The sequence below is a fragment of the Colius striatus genome, chromosome Z (genome assembly GCF_028858725.1).
Source record: "Colius striatus isolate bColStr4 chromosome Z, bColStr4.1.hap1, whole genome shotgun sequence".
In the NCBI taxonomy this organism is placed as follows: Eukaryota; Metazoa; Chordata; class Aves; order Coliiformes; family Coliidae; genus Colius; species Colius striatus.
In genome coordinates this window covers 74,321,854-74,343,342 of record NC_084790.1, presented here as the reverse complement: position 1 = coordinate 74,343,342, position 21,489 = coordinate 74,321,854, and the positions used below count along the sequence as shown (strand labels likewise).

The window sequence follows — 21,489 nt, the reverse complement described above, 5'->3', positions numbered from 1 at the left end:
CAGAGACTAAAGGAGACCTTCTCAGGTGGGGAGTGCAGTGGTGGTGAGTGGAACCACTAGACGGGGGCGACACTATGGGAGGATGACTGGCAGCTCTGGCAGATCTCTTGTGGTGGGATGATAGGCAGCAGCTCACCAACACACTCAACAGGACAACTTGTAAACGAAGTGTCCAGTGTTTCTTGCACAGCTGAAGGTAATTGTGCTTTTTTTGGTCAGGTACTGAGGTGGTTTGCCACTGGGTTGCCAGAAGACTCAAGAGGGTGCTCTGGCGGTTCAACTTTGAGGAACTTGGTGTAGACAAAAAAGTGTCTCCTGGAGCACAAACCTCTGAAGCAGCATCTTGGCACAACTACAGGGCCCACTTGTGATTTTCTAACCACTAAGCTCCCATGTAACCAAACACTACACTGGCCATTAACCTGGAGATTAAACAAGTACTGCATTTTCTCTTTCTTCTGAAGTAGTCCTTCCTACCTAGAGGTCTGAGAATGAGGATTTGACACACAGGGAAGCTTTGGCGAGAAGTGAGGTGCTGGACTTCTCCCACGCGCTCAAGCACTCGCACTCCTTTTAGAACCTGATATATTCTTTGCCTGGTCTCAGTTTTCTCCCGAGGAGACCAGAAGGCTTCCAGAGGCAGAAGGGACTCCGCACTCTCCTTCCCGCTCTTGAAGCGTACCCCAGCTTGAAGCGTCTCCCACAGACATCACCGCCACACACACCCGGGGTGACAACCCTTCCTGCCACTCTCATCCCCTCACGGCGAGACCCCCCCCCCCCCCCCCCCGCGCGCCACGTGACCCTCCCTCCGCGAGCGCGCTGGGCCGGAGCCCCGCGATCACGTGGCCGCGGAGTGATGTCACGCCCCCCCCGCCCCCTCCCGCCCTATCGGCGCGGAGCGGGCGGGTGTCCCGGGGCGCGCGGCGCCGCCGCTCCGCCCTTCGGCAGCGGCGCGGTTGGGTGCGCGGCTGCTGGCGGCTGTGGTAGCGGGACGCGGCTGCTCCATGAGGTGAGGGCGGCTCGGCGGGCGGCGGCGGGGGAAGGAAGGGGGGAAGGTGGCGTGCAGGGACGCGCGGCGGCGGGCGCTGTGAATAGGGGCTTTGTGTGCGGCGCCCACCTGCCCCCGCCTACGCCACCGACCACGGAGGCTGCTGCCGCCGTTCCCACCGGCTGCTTGCGCGGCGGAGCCTGCGGGGAGAAGCCCTGTACAGAGTGCAACAGGAGGAAACTTCTTCCTTCTCTTCCCCCGGCGCTGCCGGAGAGCCGTGGGGGAGTGCAGAGTACGGGGGGGGGGGCGCAGCCCGTGAGCAGCTGCTGCTTATTTTTATTTACTTTGTTTATAGTTTCACGTTGGTTTTATTTCTCTCTTGGTGCGTGGAAGGGGGTGACAGCAGCCAACGAGGTGAGCGGTAGCCCCTTGGTGCGGTCAGGCCGGCGTGCTCCACTGCCCCACACCCCTACCCCCCCGTCGATCGGTCTCCGCCGGTCCGTCGGCCCCGAGCGGAGCCGCGGGGCTGCCTTCGTCGCCTCAGGGATGGGATCTGCCGGTGGCTGACAGCGCGGGTCCAGGCGAGCCCCGGGGGCAGCCGTGCTGCCCCCTCACCCCTCTCCCGGGGGACCCTGACGGGAGTTCAATCCGCCCCCATGCGGGGACTCTCAGGTTGCCTCGCACCGATACAAAGGTGGTCTCTGGGACGGTGTTGTCTCGGTGGTCATTTGGGGCGGTTTCTGTCTGGGGTGGTAGTGGGGGCTCGGAAGAGGGCGGGCTTGGCAGCCGGGCTCCACCGGGTTTCCCCGCACCGGTGCCGGACGCGTCCGCTCCTGTCCCGCGGGCACGCACCGAGGCTGTGCCTTCCTATGGCAGCGGGGGCTTAAAAGGTCAGAAATTTCTATAGCTGTTAAAGAAATAGATACTCTGCTTTGGGAGTCACATCAACTTTACCGAGGAAACAGCGCTTCTAACTTCCAAAAGAGCACGCGAAACATTTTACTTTCTCTTGCATAGCGTCTGGCAGCACCAAGCCTTCCTCAGTCTCCTGTTGCCACTTGTGACATTCCTAAGTTTTTTCCTGTGTAAAGACTAGTTAAATTCCGCCTGATCAGCAATGCAGGATCTTAACAAAATGTCCCGTTTGTTTCTGTGGTGAATGTGAGCATGCTTAGTACAGAACTGATATAAAACACTTGCATTTGAGTGAAGTGAGGTCTACTTGAGTAGAAGCTGTAGTCTGTTTAGTGTTTTTTTTTCTTGTTATCCAAGTGAGTTGCAGATTAGTATGTTATTAAAAAAAAATCAAATGCCAAGAACTGCACATACATCAATTCAGAAAAGCCTTCTGATGTCCTTGATTAACTAGGAGTAAATGAATTTAGTAAATATCTTGCGTGGCTCTTGTCTTGAGACACTCATGGAAAGCTGTCAATGAGATTTTATTTACTAATAGAAGAATTGCACAACAGCTATATGAACTATGGTGAAAGGACATGTGGTACAAGCGCAGGGTTCTCTTGAGTTGAAGCCATCCTCAGTGCCAATAAAGTCGCTGTGCAGTAGCAGACACCCGTCCTTCCAACCTCAAAAAAATATTGGCCCTGTGATGTTCTCTTCCCTCTTCCAAGAGAGCATCTGCCAGCAAAGTAATAAAACACTACCTCCTCCCCTCTTCTTCACTGAACGAAGAGATGGATAACATCAAGTGAAGAGAGTAGACAGGAGGCTGCTGGTCTCATGAAGCATATAACAGAAGATTTTATTCACTTGCTCATCTCTTTCTTCTTTTGATTTGGGTCTTTTGGGGTTGCGGTTGTTTTTGCCTTTTGTATGTTATCCACTGTGTAATTGTTCTCTTTGATAAGGGGTTTGTGCCTCTCTGGAGGAAGATGCAGTGCCTTGAGAAACGTGAAAGCTCAATTCTTATACAAGATCTTGGCAATTTCCAAATCCTACAGCAACAATACCTTAATCACATTCCTTTTGAGAGCAGATTGTGGGCTAGTTCTTTTTGCACTTGGATAATGTTTTAAATAGCTACATAGAAAAAAACCAAGCAAAACTAGAACAAATCAGTTCAAAGCTTTAGTGCCTTGCTCAGTCGCAGAGATAGTACACTACTGAAAATCCTAAAGTGGAAGCAAAGCAATCCATAATGTCCTCTGGGGTTATAGATTCGAGTAATTGGCTCTCCTGCTGTGTGCATACTTCCTGCATATCTGAGAAGCCTGTTCTCTTGCATGCATTCCTTGGACTTGATGTCTAGTTGCCTGTGAATGCATATAGGTAATAACTCTGCATTTGAAGTAGTTTGAGGCTTGTTCTAATAGTTGTCAGTCATTGCTGCTCTTTACATTTTGAGGGCCATCTAAAAAAGCACTGTTAGGATAGAGAGGAAGTAGTGCAAAAAGCTATATAATTCAGGTAATACATTAGAGTAAAGCTTATCACTGTCAAACTACCAGAGGCAAATTTGAGTCTGCTGAAATGTGGAAGCAACTGACGATCTCCACTGACACTTAAGACTAACTACTGTAAGTCCAGGCGCTTGCTGAGGACTGCTGACATGGAAGTACACAGCACTGAAAGAAAGCATCCTTCCTTTGTGTGTTGAAGTCTAGAACAGTATGACCAGTAATGCCTGAGGTGATGGTGGGAGTTGGTGTGCTGAACTTGAGACCATTTCTGGCCCAATGGTTGGCACACTTGCCTGGGGGAAGTGTTGGATCTTGACTCAAGTCCTTCCTCTGCTGGCAGATCTTGCGTTTTGAATGAATGCTGTAATAACTTTTGTGTATTTTCTAAAGCTGCCTGTCTCCTTTTGGTTCTGTGCCTGAAAGCCATACTGGTTTTCAAAATATTGTGAAATGACATGTAGGGGGGATTTTCCACCTGAAGCTATAGAAGGGGATGGGTAAAGTGGAGGGCCATATTTTCACAGTCATTAAAACAGAAGAAGATTTTGTATGACTTGTCTATGACTCTCCAACCGCAGTAGTTGAGGATCTTCCATGTCTTTCCTCATAACTGCTGAGAGGTAGGGAGTTACTCTTGGTTATTGCAGATGTCTGGATTCACAAAGGTCTTGTGACACTTGAAATGTCTCTGGGGCATTTGATGCTCATATGCTTTCTGAGGACTTGCCAGAGACACCAGCACAATAACTTTAAAGTAGATCTAGGGATTCATAGGTCCCTGAAGTCTAGAAGCATCTTAACACATCTTTTTCTCCAGTATTTTTATGGAGCTTAATGCTACTTCTATTGGATATAAGTTTCAACAACTTGAATAAAATTGGGTAAAAATCACTTGATTATCATCAAAATGTAGATGTTGATCTTGCTGATGTTCTGCTAGTACATAGCATTGATAGTCTTCTAGGATAGAAAATATCTGCATTCCTAGTACTTTTTTTCTGAGGAGTGGAAACATATACAACTCTCTTTATGTTTTTGGGTAATGTTTAAAAAGATACTGCATTTTCATCAGCTAAGTATTTTCTCTACTCAAGAACTTGGAAGCTGAACAGGGAGGTGGTGTTAACAACACAATCCCTAAAGGTATTTATAGACTACAGGAGTTTTCAGTAGGATACCTTTCCAAGACCTTTCAGAAGTGTAAGGACAGAGTCTAGAGGGGTGAGACTTGACAAATGTCTTAGGTAAATTAAATTGATTTTTCTGTCTTCCTGACTTCTACTGTAATAGGTGACTGTTCTGCCTTAGACTATTTCAGAATATTAATCCATAAAATCATGGATATCTCTTCTTAGATTTAATTTGCATCAGTACAATGCTGTGTTTGCTGATTCTGAAGAGCATCTAGTTGAACGGTTGGTACAGAATATTAGGAAGGGAGTATAAACAAGTACTAGCTGTTATCCATGTGGATTTTTCATTTAAGAAAAGTTGTGGCATTTCACAAGTGGGACTTTGTATCATTTTTTTTCTATTTCTAATTGGAACTGGAGGCTTCAATTCCAATCTGGCACTGTTGGACATGGTTTTGAATAATGGAAAGTCTCACTGCAGCAGATCTTACGGGTGGTCAACGCAGAGAATATGGTCTCAAAATTGATGGACACATAAGTGAAAGGCTTCTTGTTTTAGAGACAGGGAAGTTGAAAGCAGTGAAAGGTGTAAGTACATCTCTTGCAGCAAATCTTGTCACTTTTGCTGTGCTCTTCAGTGGGCTAGGTGTGTGTTGACAGACATTTCCAGACAAAGGAACTGTAGTAAGAAAAGAGTAAACTGGAGTATGCAAAGAGCGAAGGACAATTTTGCCTGAACTTCACTTGAGCTAGAATTTTTCCTGGAGTGCTGTCTAATGTGCCAAGTAAAAAAAAATCAGGACAATGTCACATTTTGTTTTTTCTCTGATGTTCTGTAACTTGCTGTGTTTAAGGCCTTCTTGATGCAAGCTTTCTCCCAGCTGTCTAGAACTGATTTTGAAAACACTGCTTAAGAAACTGTGTGTATCCCCACATCAATGGTCTTGCCTGGATTTGAATTGGTTGTGCAACATACACAGAGGCAGGTACTGCTTCAGCTGAGTCCCTTAAAAAGGATGTTGAACATTTGGAAATTCTGAATATCAAAAGAACATGTAAGAGTAGAGAATTGGTGCAAAGTGTTCTGAAGGAGGGAGTGAAAACTGGAAAGTTGTAGATTTATTAGTGGTGTAGTATCAATGGAGCTCTAACTCTGGGGCTTAAATGCTGAAATTTGTACAGCTCAGCACATCTTTGCCAGTGATTTGTGGACAGATAGAGGGATTGTACTAAGTTACCCAAGGCCCTTGCTATCTCTGATGTCTGATTCTGTTTAGAGTGGGATTAACTGTATATAAATCACTCCTGCTCTTGCGTAGCACTTGGGCTTCTCGGTGCATTTTTCAGTGTGCTTTCATTATTAAGTAACAGCAGATTAACCAAGAGAAGAATTATTTGTCTACATAGGTGACATAAAGTTTAAAAAAATTCTATTCCATTTGACTTTTCCTGTGACAGGCGGATGGGATACTCAAGATGGAAAATCTGAGCTGTGCTGATAAAGAGTGGGGAAATCTTCCCATTGCTTTTGATCACATCCTACATATTTCCCTGCTTTGGCCTGAGAAACAGAGAGAATAATATGCTCAGCTGTATGAAAATGAGAAGATTGTCAGTGAAGTGTGGGATGGATTTTTTTTTTTAGGACAGCAATGGGCTTACTGCATTTATGTGTGAAAAACCAAAGAGAGTGGGCGATAGCTAATGCCTCCAGGTGATCCTGTGGCCTTGGCAATGCTGAGGAGGAGCTCAGGTTTGGACATATTCTTTGTATTAGATAGGGTCAGGGGAGCTCAGCATTTGAGAAGTTGGATACTGAAGGTGGACAGCAGAAGAAGTGCTAGTAGTGTAGGTGCTTCTGCCTACTCTGCAGTTCTGGCTGTCACAAAAGGCTTGTACTTCTGGGCCAGTTCAGGTCTTGTAATTTAGAAAGTCATAATCCACAGAGTAAGTGATGATGCTGTGCTTTGGGAGAAGGTACTTCAGGACCTCCTTATTTCCATTATGACCATAGGTGTTTTCACAAAAAGGAGTTGTAAATATATGGCAGCAATGGTATTCTTCCAGACTTCTTTTAATGGTATTCTTCCAGATTCCCTTTTTTTTCCTGTCTGTGTTGCCAGATCCTGTAGGGAGTCTCTAGTTCCTTTCTGTAACAACACAAAGTCTTAAATTAAAATATTTTTGATAGGGGAAGGGCAAATTAGTTGATGACACAGATCATGCTTTGCTGTAGAAGAGCACTATGTGCGGTGGAGGTTTCTTAGGGTGTTCTAAAAGGGATGCAAGAATTTTGACATTTAATTGAATTCAGCATTTATTAACAAAGGGTAACTGTCGTTTTCATGAATGATGTGCATAACATACAGTTGTACTGTAAACTTATAGTTTTACTTAGTAAAGTTAAGGCTGTTTTACTGTTGCATCACTGGATCTTTGACCACTAAATGAATTAATTGTAACATTGTTTGAAAGACCTTGCTTTGATTTTAATGCAATTTAATGAAAATAAAAAATATGATAGTATTGTGTGATGGTTTGTGTAAATATCACTGTAAATCATTGGGGAAGATTATCCTAATCTGTCTATTGCATTTAAACCTAAAGATTGTATTGTGTATTAAAACACACTTCCATATTAATGAGGTTGAAGGGTACCACCCCTTCAGTGACTCTTGTTTTAACCAAATAGGTGTACCACCAACCTAGAAATGTTTTTGGTAGTTGGAATTTCTAAAAGCTAATCCTTAACATTAAGCTGAAGGAAAATGAGACGGATGACTAGATACTTGATTTTGCAGCAAATGGTTAAAACCATGTGATCAGCATTAGCTGTTGAGAATCCTTGGAGTTAAGTGTTTTTTCTATTGCTTAACTTGCTGCAGTTACTTAATACTGAGCACTGTCATTTTGTATTACATTTGTTCTGAAAGAAAGAAACGCCACTATTAGTGGAGACTGCTGCTTGTCAGTTCCTGTGATTCATTGCAGAAATGCTGTTTTGAAGTGTCTTGATGCTCCCTGGTGAATTTCTAGTAATTTGCCATCTTGTAAGATAGGGTATTAATGGCACTTCCTTTATCCCCCCTCTGGTAAATGAACAGTTGCCATAAAGCTCTGCTGAACCAGGATGCTGACCTCTTTTTGCATCAATTCTAGTAATTACACTGTGTAAGAGGAGACTTATTCCTATAAGCAGTGCCAAAAAATGGCAGCTCTCACCACTTCAGGGATTTTTCTCTCTACAGCTGAAAGATTACGGGCATTATAATGCACAAACTGTAATCTTAATGTTTGTGTTTACCTATCTGTTATGGACAAAATACAGATGTGATACCCACAAAACTTGGGAATGCTGTTTTTGTGTGCTTGTGCATACTGTTTTAATTATATTGAGAACTTTTCACATTTACTGTGTAAAATGAACTTATGCAAGAAGTGAAGTATCCTGTGGGAAAAATGTTAGCTTCTAATAGAAAAACAGCTCACCTCTTCTTCCGTCCTCAAAAGAGGGAAAAGCAACATATTGGGAACACTTGCAAAGCTTATTAATTAGACTGTATTACAGGTTCCTCATAGAAGAGAGTCCAGCTTTGCAGATGTTCTGTGTGTTTACCTACAAGGAATTGTCACCTCCCCCATAACCCTGTAGTTGAGTACTTCATCTTCCATGGGAGCTGTAACAAATGTTTTGCTTGTGGGAGCCAAAAATGCTGAGGTGGTGAGAAGGGGAAAGACAGCCTGTAGCAGACAATTCTTTGGCAATCAGTATGTGAGGAAAGATTTCTTGTTTTCCATTCTTCATGCACAGGATTTCTTATATTTTATTAACTGGTCCAATTCAATAGTTTGTTGGGGTTTTTTTTTCTGTAAAATATTTTTAATTTTTAACATCAGAAGTCCTGTTAAGTTTTGGATTTTGTAGGATATTATATGGTGACTCTCAGCTTTCAAATTTCCTTTACATTCTGGTTTTGTTTTTCTTAAATTTTGTCCTAAATTTTATTTTTCCTTTTTTAACCTTTCTTTTTTTTTTTTTTTTTTTCTGATGTGGTTTGTAAAGAAAGCCAGATAAGTGTGTAAAGGTATTTGCCTTGTCCCTGGTATTTCCGGTCTTTCCAATGCTCACAATCCTCGGTATTGCTTGAGAATGATTTAGGAGAAGATTATTTAGCTCTTGCTGAGGTTCAGGCTCCTTTACAGTGCAGGTTATGACAGCTGTTGTGCAATTTAAACACTTTTTCCAAAATTTGAATAGGTAAAGCAGAAATAAAGTAATATACTTCTCTCAGAGCAACCTAAAACAATTATTTCTTTTTGAAGAAAACTAACTTAAGTTATTTTTGTTTCTATTTTACAAATAGTCTATTCATCCTGGAAAGAAGATAAAAAATTGTCACTTAAGCCAAGGAATGAGAAGTTTCTGCTTTTTTTTTTCTTTTGGTTTTTTCATGCCAAAGAATTAACAAAATGCCACAAGCCCATTCTCCTTGACATGAAAACCAAGCGAATTAAACCCCTTGTTCACATCCCTGAGAGCAGTCAGGAATCTGGTATGACTTCAGAATGACTGTTCAATTAGAACTAGAGTCATTTAATTAGATTTAATGATATTTTAACAACCTATGAAATTACCTCATGCAGATTACCTAGTGTAAGTGTGTGTTCTGTGGGAAATGTGTTTGTCTGTATATAGTGTATGGGATTTTTTTGTTTGTTTGGGGTTTTTTGAAGACATGTACTTGTGTTTGTCTTAAATTGCTGCCAGATAAATATGGGGTTGAACTAAATGACATGTTTACTTAGAACTAATTGCTATTCCTGAATGGTATTTAGTGTTGTATTTTGTGGAAACATTCATGTATATTTTAACCAAGAGTGTACTGTGTAGTTGTGTTTCAAAATTTAAAGTGATCGTGTAGAACACAGCAACTTTTTTGGTAATAATGAGACTTTCTTTTGTAAAAAAAATTGAGTCTTGCTTTGCTTATTAAATGATAATCTACTGCTTCTCAAGAGTGATGTGAAACATTAGGGACCTTGCATGACCTGTTTGAATTTATGCTCCAGTCTTCATTTCAGTTATTTATTTATCTGACTAGACTCATAATATTTTTTTTTCTCCTTTTTTTCTGGGGCGGAGGGAGGAAGTTTATACAGCTGAACATCCTTTACTTTAAACTATTCCTTCAGAAGGAATTTGTGTAGCAGCTAAAACTTGTAGATGAGACTGACTGGCTATTCCAGTAAGGGTGGTGCTGTAAAACTGGACATTTGGAATGTTTTTGCATAGATTGCTTTGCCCACTTCAGGCTTTGTTGCTCTTTCATTAAGTTTTTCCACTGTGCTTTAGGGAAAAGCACATTGCTATGCTTTGATATGTTGTTCACCATTGTATTTGTCCTGGATTTGTAATACATGATATATTGAAGCTTTCTGTAGGAAATTTTGCCCTGAGCGCTGTCTCCCTGTTCCCCTGAGAGAGCTTGCAGCTTGCCTGTAATGTTAGTTGTATATGTTTGTACAACGGCTGCTTTTCTTCACTTGAAAGGGAGGAAGGGGGAGCATGATTGTGGTAGTGCGTTGCCAGATTAAAAGCAGCTATGACTCCAAGACTACACATACAGTTTCTTATAGGGAAGAGTATAAAAAAATTTTTGCTCAGAGGGTGCAATCTGCTAGGTTACATTGAGCTGTTGTAGTATGTGATGGGTTTAAGTATAACTTTGATGTTGGTTAGTGGTTAGGCTTGTGCATACAATAATAGTGGTACTTTTGCCACCTGGCACAGATCCATAGTTTTAGGATAGTGAAGCTTTTAGTGAATGACTTTGCATACTTTTTTCTGCTTTTCCCAATTTACAGCTGGCTGCCCTAGTGGTAATGTTAAAACAGACAGCGGGCAGAGAAAGCTGTTACGTGTATGAACATGTCAGTGATCTACTTATGTTAAGAGATAGCTAGCAAAACATGATACGCACTTGAGTTTTTGGTAAAGATTTGTCCTATTCTTCTGTGGTCAAACTTAAGCTTGTTTTAAGTTTGGAGAATCAGAAAGTTTCCCTTAGCTGGTAGTTAATGTTTTTTAAAGCTTGAGGGCTAAATCCTGAAAGGGTGATATAGGTATGCAAATTCAATTCAGACTCAACTACCAGTGAACTGAATGGTACCAAGTTGGAATCTTATTTTTCTTTCTTTTTTGTTTAGATATTGAAGAAGGATATAAAGCTCCTCAAAGGTTTGGAAGGTTGAATGTGGTCAGCATGAAGAGCTTAAAAGCGAAGTTCAGAAAGAGTGACGTAAGTATTTCTGCTTAGCATGGCTGCTGGTTTCCATGCTAGAAACAAGTTCTTCATTCCTACCTTGATAAGGCTGTAGGTTAATGAATTACAGAGAAGAAAATCTTTTCCAAGCACAAAGGCAACAGCTGAGTATGGTATGTAGTACACTGTTGCTATTTGGAGTGCAGTCTTGTTTTGCAAACTTAATAGTGTTTCACTACCTTGCTCCCAATAACTGAATCATACATATGTGTGAGGGGTCTGCAGAACTTGTCAGATAGTGCTGATGCCCAGACTGAAACTTCCAGGTATAGGATTAAGAATAATAAGGACTTTACTGCCCAGTCGTATTTCTGTCTTATCAGTGTGGTGTTTGAGCACTTAACTAAATGACTCCTTGGTCTGTGGCAAGGTTTCTTGGTCAGCAAGAATACAGGAAACAGCTGTGCAGTTAGGGTAGCTGTGGCTTATCAGTTCTAGCGGAACAGGAGAGGTGAATATGTAGCTTGAGCAGTGAGGATGACAGACATAAATATGGAAGTTGAACAGGCGAGTCTTCAGAACTGCGTTTAGGGAGACATCAGGCTGGTTTGGGTTGCAGGGGACCATAAGGATCATCCAGTTCCAAAGGCCCTGCCGTGGGCAAGGACACCTTCCAGTAGACTAGATTGCTTAAAGCTCTGTCCAAGCTGACCCTGGACATTACCATGGATGGAGCATCCATTGCCTTTCTGGGCAGCCTGTTCCAGTGCCTCACGACCTGCACAAGGGAGAACTTCTTCCTTACATCTAATCTAAATCAACCCTCTCTCAGTTTAAAGCCGTCACCCCTTGTCCTGTCACTACAGGTGCTTGTAAAAAGTCTCTCTCTGACTTTTATACAGGCTCTTTTAGGTGTACTGCAAGGCTGCTCTAAGATCTTCCCAGGGCCGCCACTTTTCCAGGCTGAACAACTCTACCTCTCTCAACCTGTCTCCATAGGAGAGGTGGTGCAGCACTCTCGTCATCTTTGTGACCTCCTCTGAACTCACTCCAACAGGTCCATGTCCTTTTTCTGTTGGTGACCCCAGATCTGGACTGCAGATGGGATCTCACCAGAGCCATGCTTCTTTTCATGCAGTCCAGAACACAGTTGGTTTTCTGGGCTGCAAGTGTCTATTGCTGACTCCTGTCCAGATTTCATTCACCAACATCCCTCAGTCCTTCTCTGCAGGGCTGTTCTCAATCCACTCATCCCCCAGCCTCTATTTGTGCCTGGGATTGCCTCGGCCCACATGCAAGACCTTGCCCCTTGGCCTTGCTGAATGTCATGATGTTCTCATGGCTGCACCTCTGAGGCCTGTGCAGGCCCCTCTGGGTCCCAGCCGCATGTCAGCTGCACCACACACCTCAGTGTCATTGGCAAGTTGCTGAGGGGGCCCTGGATCCACTGTCTGCTTCACTGACAGAGACGTCCCCCAGCGCCAGGCCAAGTACCAACCCCTGAGGAACGCCTCTCCTCAGTCTCCCCACTTGGACATTGAGCTGCTGACCACAGCTCTGGGAGTGTGACCTTCCAGCCAGTTCCTGGTGCACCGAGTGCTCCATCTGCCAAACCCATCTCTCTGCAATTTACACACAAGGAAGTCCTGTGGGACAGTGCCAAATGCTTTGCACAAGTCCAGGTAGATGACAGTAGTTGCTCTACCATTATCTGTCAACATTGTAGCCCTGTCATAGAAAAACACTAAATTTGTCAGGCATGATTTGCCCACACTGAAGCCATGTTGTCTGTTGCTAATTACCTCCTTATTGTTCATGTGCCTTTGCATAGTTTCCAGGAGGATGTGCTCCATGATCTTGCTGGGCACAGAGGTGGGACTGTGGAGATCCAAATGTCATGGGTTAGGCATAACCAGGAACAGAGAACCATGACCAGCCACTCACTCAGTCCACCATCCCATCAGGAGAAGAGAGAAGTACTGAGGGCCTTTGAAACTTCCTAAAGACAGAGAAGGCTCCTCAACACCTATGGTCCCAGGCAAAACAGTACACAACATGGGGAAGAAAATGAAACTCAATCTAATCAGCCACCAGTTGAAAACACAAAGAGAAAACAAGCAAAAGCAATACAGGGTAGGGCAAATTATGAAAAGTATGACTAGCCCTTTAAGATCCTCTTCTCCCCAACCCTCCCCTCTTCCCAGACTCAAGCATCTGATTGCAGTTTTTTACGTGGTGCAGCAGGGCAGGGAGTAGGGATTTCAGTCAGTCCTTCACAACGGCTCCTACTACGTGTCTCACCTCAGGGTAGGAGGACTCCTAGCCATTCCCCTACTCCAGCACAAGGTCCCTCACATGCTGGGCAGCCCTGCATGGGCCATTCCAATGGGCATTCATGCCAAGAGCTGCAGCTCCTCTCTGCCCTCTCTGGAACAGGGTCTGCAACAGTCACCCGCTCTGGCACAGAATCCTCTCAGTGCTCCTGGCAATCATTAGTCCTGCCATTGCCCTCCATGGGTCACAGGGATTCAGCTGCTCTCTAGCTGTGGGCTGCAGGGGAGTCTTCAGTCTACCACTGCTTCTCTCTTCCTCCTTCTCCGACTGTAGCGTACACCTGATCACCTCTATCTTGTCCCACTCTTCCACCTCCTCCTACATACTACAAATTTAACTTCTTCAATCGTGACAGCAGAGGTACCAGATTGGCCCAGCAGGGCTGGAGGTCGGTCCAACTCGGAGCCAAGGGAAGTTTCACAAGCTGTTTATGGGGGCAGCACTGCAGCCCCTTCCCCCTGTCACCAGGCAAAAGTGGCTCTATACAAACCCATCACACCAAGCTTCAGCTTGTGTGGTAGGTGTATATCCCTTGGAGCAGAAGAGCTACTGTAGTGCAGTCCTGTTGTCTTTCTTTTCATACCAGTACCCATTCCATTTTTTTTTTTTTTGTAATGCACTGATGTTAATGTTTATGTGCAGTGAGCAATCAGTGAAACAGGTGACTTTGTGTTTAATTGACTTTCCAGATTTTGTGTGGAGTTTGTAACAGACCTCCACAATCTGTGAAGAATGTAATATTCCATCCTTCATCCTAAATTTGTGTCCTGCCTTGAAACAAGGGATGTGTTGTTTGTCATGGCCAGATTTGCACTGGATCCTTCAGCAGCCATGTTTGGTGAAGATGCTTTAGGTTTGAAAATAGACCTTCTGAAGAAGTTTTGATGTTCGGGAATAAAATTACACACTGGATTTGGAATTAGAACAGGTTGTGCTTTAATATAAAGATAGTCTCATGGCACTCCATTAGAGTGATGTCTTTAGCTGGCTTGAAGTGGCCTTCAGTAGCTGTGGAGAGGGTAGAGGTGCTGTTGTAGTTCAATCTGCAGATGTGCTGGTTACCACTTAGAAAGTCTTTTTATTAGCTGCAGTTTAGTGTTTGGTGCAGCTGCTATATTGGCTTCCTAGCAGCAGCAGTGGTGGATGCTCTCTACTCCTTCAGTTTAGGGAGAGCTCTTTCTAAAAAGACTACCTCTATAAATGAGCTAGATATGTCAACTAGCCAACCTTTGGGAGCACTTTTAACTGCTTAAACAGTGTTTAGCTTTTGTTAGTCAGCAGACTGAGTCAGCCAACAGCGTGGTGTTTTGTGCCATTTCACAACAAATCAAAATAATGTCACAAGTCCCTGGTGTCTCATCTAACTGAATATGCCATTCAGTTTAAACTGTGGGAATTTTGTGGTCAGGTATTGTTGCTCCTGTTAAACTAAATAGCAGCAATTGCTAGTTTGAATTCACCTACACAAGTAAAACTTTTAAAAGGCATCTGCTTGAATAATGAGCACACTCCTTTAGCTAATGTATGGATAAACTTGGTATTACAGAAGTTAGGTGTGCCTGTGTGTTGGGATGACTTCATTCCCACTTTTACACTAGTTATCTGGGCTACTACTTTAAAGCAAAGGGTAAGTGACATGCATGGTGCAACTACATCTTGCTGTAGCTAGTCCACCCAGTGTTAGAAATTGCACTGGTTCACGTATTCCTTACTTATCTGCCCTTAATAACTTGCTAATGCCTCTCCCCAAAACCAAGTAGAGTCTGAAAGTAATTGCTTTTTCGATACTACCACTGTCTACTGGCTGGAGACAAAATTGACCACAAAGGATTTTTCAGATACCTAAAATCTAGATATGCAGTCTAAGAGCACAGCAGTCTAAATCCGTGACAGTCTGGTTTCCTCTGTTTTGAAGCCAAACCTTAAGGGCATAATTCAAAACAGCCAACAGGAGCTGTTCTATATTTTGTGCAAGATAAGCAGGGAAAAATATCCTTCTCTTTAGTTTCCAGAAGCTGCCCTTAGCTATAATTTGTGAGGAGGAAGAGAAGGTGGTTTTAATTGGAATTAGTCTTACTTATATTTCAGTTTATAAGATGTGGTAACTACTTTCAGACAGGGAATAAGGGTAAAGTCAGCAGGGATGGAGTAACTCCCTTTTCTCATCCCACTTGCTTTCTGTTTCTTCCTGGAAGTCTTGAATGTCTTATTTTGTAGAACTGAAGGTGTATTGGGGTGAGAAATGGTACCTTTCTTTTTAGCTTCACTGTTAGTATTAAAATAGGAAGAGGAGGAGGAATAAATCTTCAAGGTATATACAAACAAAAATGACACAAACACTTCTCCAGCATTACTGAGAACCTTACGGCTGATAACATAAAACTGTATGCTGGGATGAAGGCTGCACAGGAATCTTCACTGCTGTATTAAAGGTCTCTAGGCTGTCCTGGAGTAGCTGAATTTAAAGTGGACACAACTACTCATATTCATGCATGTGTCTGTCTCTGCTGTGGACTTTACTTTGGTGGTGTAGCTACATCAATCTAGCAGCCAGCAAAACAGATGTCCCGACTCCTCCTTTCATCTCTGCTCCTGTGGTTTTAGGGGTGTCTGACCCTGCAGTGAATCAGTTGGGAGACATAAAGTGATACAAAATTACTTTGTAGGGTATTAGCTGGTTAACACCCTGCTCTTTCTCACAATAGGGTCAACTCTGAGAGGAATGGTGAAAGGAGGAGGAGCAGCAGGACATCCCTTTCTGCAGCTGTTGCTTGGCTTAGCTACTCAGTTAAATAAGACCCTAAGATTATTGGCCTTTAAAAAGCACAGGAATGGGCCTGCTAGCAAAGGCGTTTCCAGAGCACACAAGTAAATAGGGCTGCTGATTTTGATACTTAGCAAGACTGGTACAGGCAACAGTTGAGATGGGAGCATGATTCTTCTTAGATGGGAGAGTGAGTCTTCATTTGATGCTTTTGCTGCTCAGCTCACCTGCAGCTCCATTAACCGGAGAATCTTTTTTTTATTGTTGACACACTTAATAGCTGTGAAATCCTTCCTGGGGGTAGCTTCTGCCATGTGAACATATGTATTTGGGCTGGAGGAATGAGATTTATCGCTCTGTCACAAATGAATACTGTCAAAGTGTGATGTGTAGTTACAGGAGAATGCTTGTAGACTGAAAATCTATGAACAGAATGCCTAGATGGTAGCAGAAATGAGACTGGAAGCTACTTAGTGGATGTGCAAACTTAAGAATCTGTAGACAAAATAACAGAAATTGCATTCATGTCTTGACAAAACAACAATCTCTTCTGCCTGAGAAAAATATATTTTCTCCACTCTTTCCTCACTTCATGTTCCACATTATCAAACTCAAAACCTACTATTAGCAACACCTAAAAGCTGGTAGCTTAAAAGGATGCTGATTTTACTTGTTACAAGACACTATCACACGTAGCACTTGAAAAAGTTGATATGGTAGTATTGGGCACAATCACTTCAGAGCTAGAAGTTGTTTATTGACTGTAGTTCATTTGCAGGAGGGACAGTCAATGTCTCTACCCAGTAAGACAGAAGCTTCTCACTATTTCTGCCTGTGAAAGCAGAGTTTAAAATAATCTAATTAAAACCAGTGCTACTGATATCTTATTAGGCCTCTTGCTAACCTTGGAGACTGGAGTGTTATCTGTAGTAACTAGTCAATTTGTGGCCTGACTTCAAAAGCATCTAGAATCTTAAACAGGCAGATGAGAGCTGAGTGAATTTTCAAGTGTGCAGAGATATTAAGCCTGTCTAAACGTGTTCTGTCTGCTTCTTAAATATGCCAAGATACTCATCAACGTTTTCAGGCACCTACACACATTTTAATGTCTAGCTTTTTATACTGAGATGTTGCAGTAACCTAGGTGATCTATTTAGGTAGATTTGGTCTTATGTTCTTGATCACACAATATGCATTTTTGAGAGTAAAAGCTGTGATAGGTTTGATTGTTTTCACTCTGTGACATATCCGTAGGTGAAAACTGAAAAGTTTTAGGACCATTTTCTGTAAGATCAGATGAAAAACATGTCTTGTGGTTTGACAGTGGTCCAGTTTTCTTGTAATTGTTGGCTTGTTGACTGGACAAGATGAAGATTAGAATTGGGATTTGTTTCCAAATACCTTCAATACTGAATAACTAAAATAGTAATGTCTTTTAAAATTGAAAATTGACTGCAGTTCAGCAGAAAAAAGTAACAATATTCAGAAGCAGAGCCAAGACAGACTGGGATTTCCCAGTGTTAATTGCCAGCTATAACTTCTGGTATTTCTGGAAATGCCTATTTGTGGTACTATCATGTGAGGGTTGCAAACTTTGTTGAAAATTTCTGCTTGTTGGCCTGTGGTGTAGTCATTGTTCCATAAATCACAAAATGATGAGGCAGTTACATATGTTGTAGTGTAAAATCTCAATCTTAATCTAGCCATTATGCTAATTAGATCTTGGCACTTCTTTTTAGTGGCCAATGATCTAAGTAGCAGGATCCCATTTTAAAGTATAAAAAGCTATGTTAAGGTCTGGAATGGAAAAATTGCTGGGATATATTCCATTGCAATTGCCGTTCCCATGTGCTCTGGACTAAATATGTGGGAGAACACAGCTTGGGTGGAACAACTTTAAAAACAATAAAGTAGGATCTCCTTTTAACAGTCCTTAAATTCTTTCACCCACTAAAAGCTACAATTAACCTAAAAGGAACATGGGATTGTTGTTGAAAATTGCACTGTCCACTTGGTGTACATGTAGTGCTTTCTTTCAGGGTAGTTGTGACAATAAAAATAAAGCATATGGAGGTCACTCTGACTAAACTGTCAAGTATGCCAAAAAAATGTCTGGAATATGGAGATTGTCCTCAAGGTTTTAGCCTTCTCTCTCTCATGGAACAAGTGCTGTGACTCCTACTTCTCCCTCACTCTGTCAGGATTTAGTTCTACCTTCTGTCCCATTTTCTGCTCTAGAGCTATTTGGTTTCATGCCTCCACTTATGGACATCAAAAGGCTCTGCTCTTAGTCAGCTTGTTCTCCCAGCCACACAGTAAATGCATTGTGCCAGAAAGAAGTTAAATATATTCTGAGTCCTACAGTATATAGAATAAAACTGCTGCCTGTTGCAGTCAGTTAAACATGAACCTTTTGCCATCAAGTACTGTCTTTCCTTTGTCATTGACAATAAGAATGTGCTCAGAGTACTTGTGAAATTATCTATTCAGGTGAACTGTAGTTCTGATGCACTTGAGCCCTCTGTGGGGCCAAATACCAGCCCAGAATCTCTTTTGATGCTGGAAGGAAAATGTGACAGAGAAAGTTGTTAAAGACTAGTAGATAATGGCAGAGGAAAAAGATAAGGTCTGAAAGGGAGGAAAAAGAAGAACAGTTGAAGCTGTAGAGTCAGTTACTATATTGGTAAATGTTCTGTTAGAAGGAATAACTGGGCTCTTGTGAGATGCCTGCTGATTGTCAGTTTCTGGATGTGAAAGTATGCACCTTTGGGAGTGTTTGAAGCTAGATAACTGGCAGATATTCTAGAAACAATTTGCAACATCTCCAGATGGTTGGAACAGAAAGGAAAGGGAAAAGGTTAAATGAGAACTGTGCTGGGGTGTTTGGAATTGCAGTAGAGGAACCTGGGTTCGAATTGACTTACCTTGGATAAACAGATAGTTATTTCCTAAAACAAAGACTATAGTCTGGAGTATAGCAGAGAACATCTTGATTGGGTTCCCACACAGTCTTTGTTACTCTATAATAAAATGGCACTGTCAGTTATATTCCTTACATAAAGGAATTTGATTCCTTTGTCTGATACTAGTCTAATGTCTGGTAAGTGTGCAGTGTTCACCCACAAATTGGTTTGATCATGGACAGTTGCAGTCCCAACCAGCCAGTCTTATAGTGTAGTTGCATCACAAATACAACACTATTAAGCTCTGTGTTTGAGATCAGAAGACACATTTGGGGATGAATGAGTGTCAGGTCAGACCTTCAGGGCTGAACTCACTCACCCACTTGGAGTTTCTCTGTCCTTTCGGTAACACGTTGCACTTATCTTGGCTCTGCTTTCCATACCTTTGTCTCAGAACCACTGCCCTACTGAAATGACATGCAGTTCCTGCACTGCTTTCCTTTTGACATCCACCTCTACCCATGCTTGTGCTCCAAATTAGCCCAGGAGTAATATCTCACGTTGTTATTGGCCTTAAAGTCATATTCTTACCCACAGAGAATGACATGGAGCTTATGAGTCTTCTGTAAATATAGGCTGGGGAAAGGGAAAGTGTCTGTCTTTCCCAAGTGCTGCCTGCCTAGGTCTATCAAATTCTTCCTTGCCTGCACATCCAGAGCTGGAGGAAGGGTTGGAGGCTGTCTGAAAGCAAACATTGATTAGTCACAAACACTGGTATGCCCTGCTAGCCCAAGCAATGCCTGGAAAGCCGAACACTTTGCATCTGTGTTTTGATCACGCCAAGATGGCTGGTTTGGCCATTCTCATGTGATCCCTCATTAAAAGGAATCTAGGTAAAACATTTGCAAAGATGAAGAGGAAGCCTTGCATTACAAAGTAGTTTTAATTTAAGTTAAACTCTGTGGTGTTGCAGGCGGCAATATACAAAATTGTAGTAGATAAGTGCAGAAGAACCACAATGTGAAGCTAGCCAGTTTGTTGACAGTTTGTTACTAAATCAAATACCAAAATTGAGCAGCTTGAAGTGGGGGTGGGTAGGAAGAAGAAAGGCGAATTGGCATACACAAACTGGAAAAAGTTATTATTTTTAAATACACTGGTAACAAGAAAGGAATCTTTGTTGTGTAGAAACGTATTTTTTGTGTCACTTTAAAAAGGACAAAAGTTCAAAGGCCTGAATTTGGAAGAGTTGGAAAACAATTGTAACTTTTTCGTTTATTTGTTTATCTTTAGTAAGATTTAAATGTAAAGTAAAATAGAAGTAAAATATAAATGACCAATCTGTGTGTTCTTACTGTGGTACACTATATGCTCTCTATTCCTTTTTGGCATCACTTGTGCTTAATTTGATTAAAAACAAAAAAAAACCCAACTAAATTCTGTCCAGCTGTCAAAGTTGTCAGTTAAAACTTGTGTAAAGGAGACAATTTAATGAATGTTCCAGTCTTTGTGATGAACACTGTTGTCTTGTTTTTACCAGGAACAAAAATGAGTTTGCTGTGAATAGGTGCTCTAGTAATATCTAAAGAATATAATACCCATATATTTTCTTTTATAGGAAATTTGAGCCTTTGAATCTCATGCTTATATTTGGGAGTTTATGAATGAAGAAAGCAGGCAACAAATGTGTTAAGGAGTTAATTGAGATAAAATAAATGTATTGTTTGCCTTAGTCCTGCCATATTTTCTAGTCCTGTTCTTCAAGCAGCTGTTCTGATTGCATACAGTCCAGGCAAATGCCCAGCCAGGGACACATCAAACCCTTTTCTTCCCCCTTACTTGTAACACTAGGAATGCTCTGAAGATCCATGAGCGTAGAGGAAATGAAAGTGTTAGTGGCCATTCTCCCCAGGAAGTGCTATGTGGTGTTTAGGTGAGTTGTGACAGTTGAACCTTCATCATGTTTCAGGTATCTTTGGGTACCTTTTCTTGTTTAAAGGTCAAGTTACTGAAGGACTACATGGGACAGACAGGTAGAAGGAATGAGGATGAAAAAGCCTTCCCGTACTGCAGTTCTGTAAGAGGGTGGCTCTATTCAACACCAATGAGGAGGTGCTTTCTGTTGTCAGAGGGCAGATTTGTTGAGCAAGGTGAGGTTAATGGGTGATGTTTGGGCTTGACCACTTTGTGTTAGCTACAGTGATTTCAGGAGTGTTTAAAAACTGCAGATTTATGTGGAAAAAAACCCGAAGACTGAAAGGTTTTTTGTTTTTTTTGGTTTTTTTTTATAGTGAACAAAAGCTGTAATACTACACTGTCTTACTGTTAAGGCAGTTTGTATGCTATAGCTTAATGGTTCAAGTGTGTTACGAACAACTGCTCAAGTCTTGCGAAGGTGATCATACTCTAATGAGCTTTTGAAATTACAGAGTTTTAAATGTATCACTTCACTGTGAATTTATGCAAAGCTAGTAATTTATAGTAAATAATACTTGACTCTAATTTGATTGTGTAGATAGTCAAAAGCTGACTGGGAAGATGGACTAGACTGTCTTCCAAACTTGACCATTCTTTGTTTCTGTATAAAGATTAAGATCTTGGAACACATCATGTAGGAAGCTTGCAGTCATGTTAAAAGATGCAAAGTACTTGTGAAAAATGAGATGTAACTAGGCCTCTAG

The 21,489-nt window shown here is 42.1% G+C and overlaps 1 protein-coding gene across 5 annotated transcripts in view; it reads left to right on the top strand.

The window, feature by feature from the left end:
- Positions 1-898: 898 nt before the first annotated feature.
- Positions 899-21,489, top strand: part of RAI14 (retinoic acid induced 14) — a 90,905-nt gene continuing 70,314 nt past the window's right edge. For 4 of the 5 annotated variants that reach the window (XM_062018340.1, XM_062018339.1, XM_062018338.1 and 1 more), the window contains exons 1-2: positions 899-1,012; positions 10,752-10,843. In XM_062018340.1, the coding sequence (XP_061874324.1) occupies positions 10,808-10,843 (36 nt within the window). In that variant the 5' untranslated portion in view covers positions 899-1,012; positions 10,752-10,807. Of the gene's footprint in view, positions 1,013-1,350; positions 1,406-10,751; positions 10,844-21,489 lie in introns of those variants that run through there. The other variant, XM_062018337.1, reaches the window with a different exon arrangement.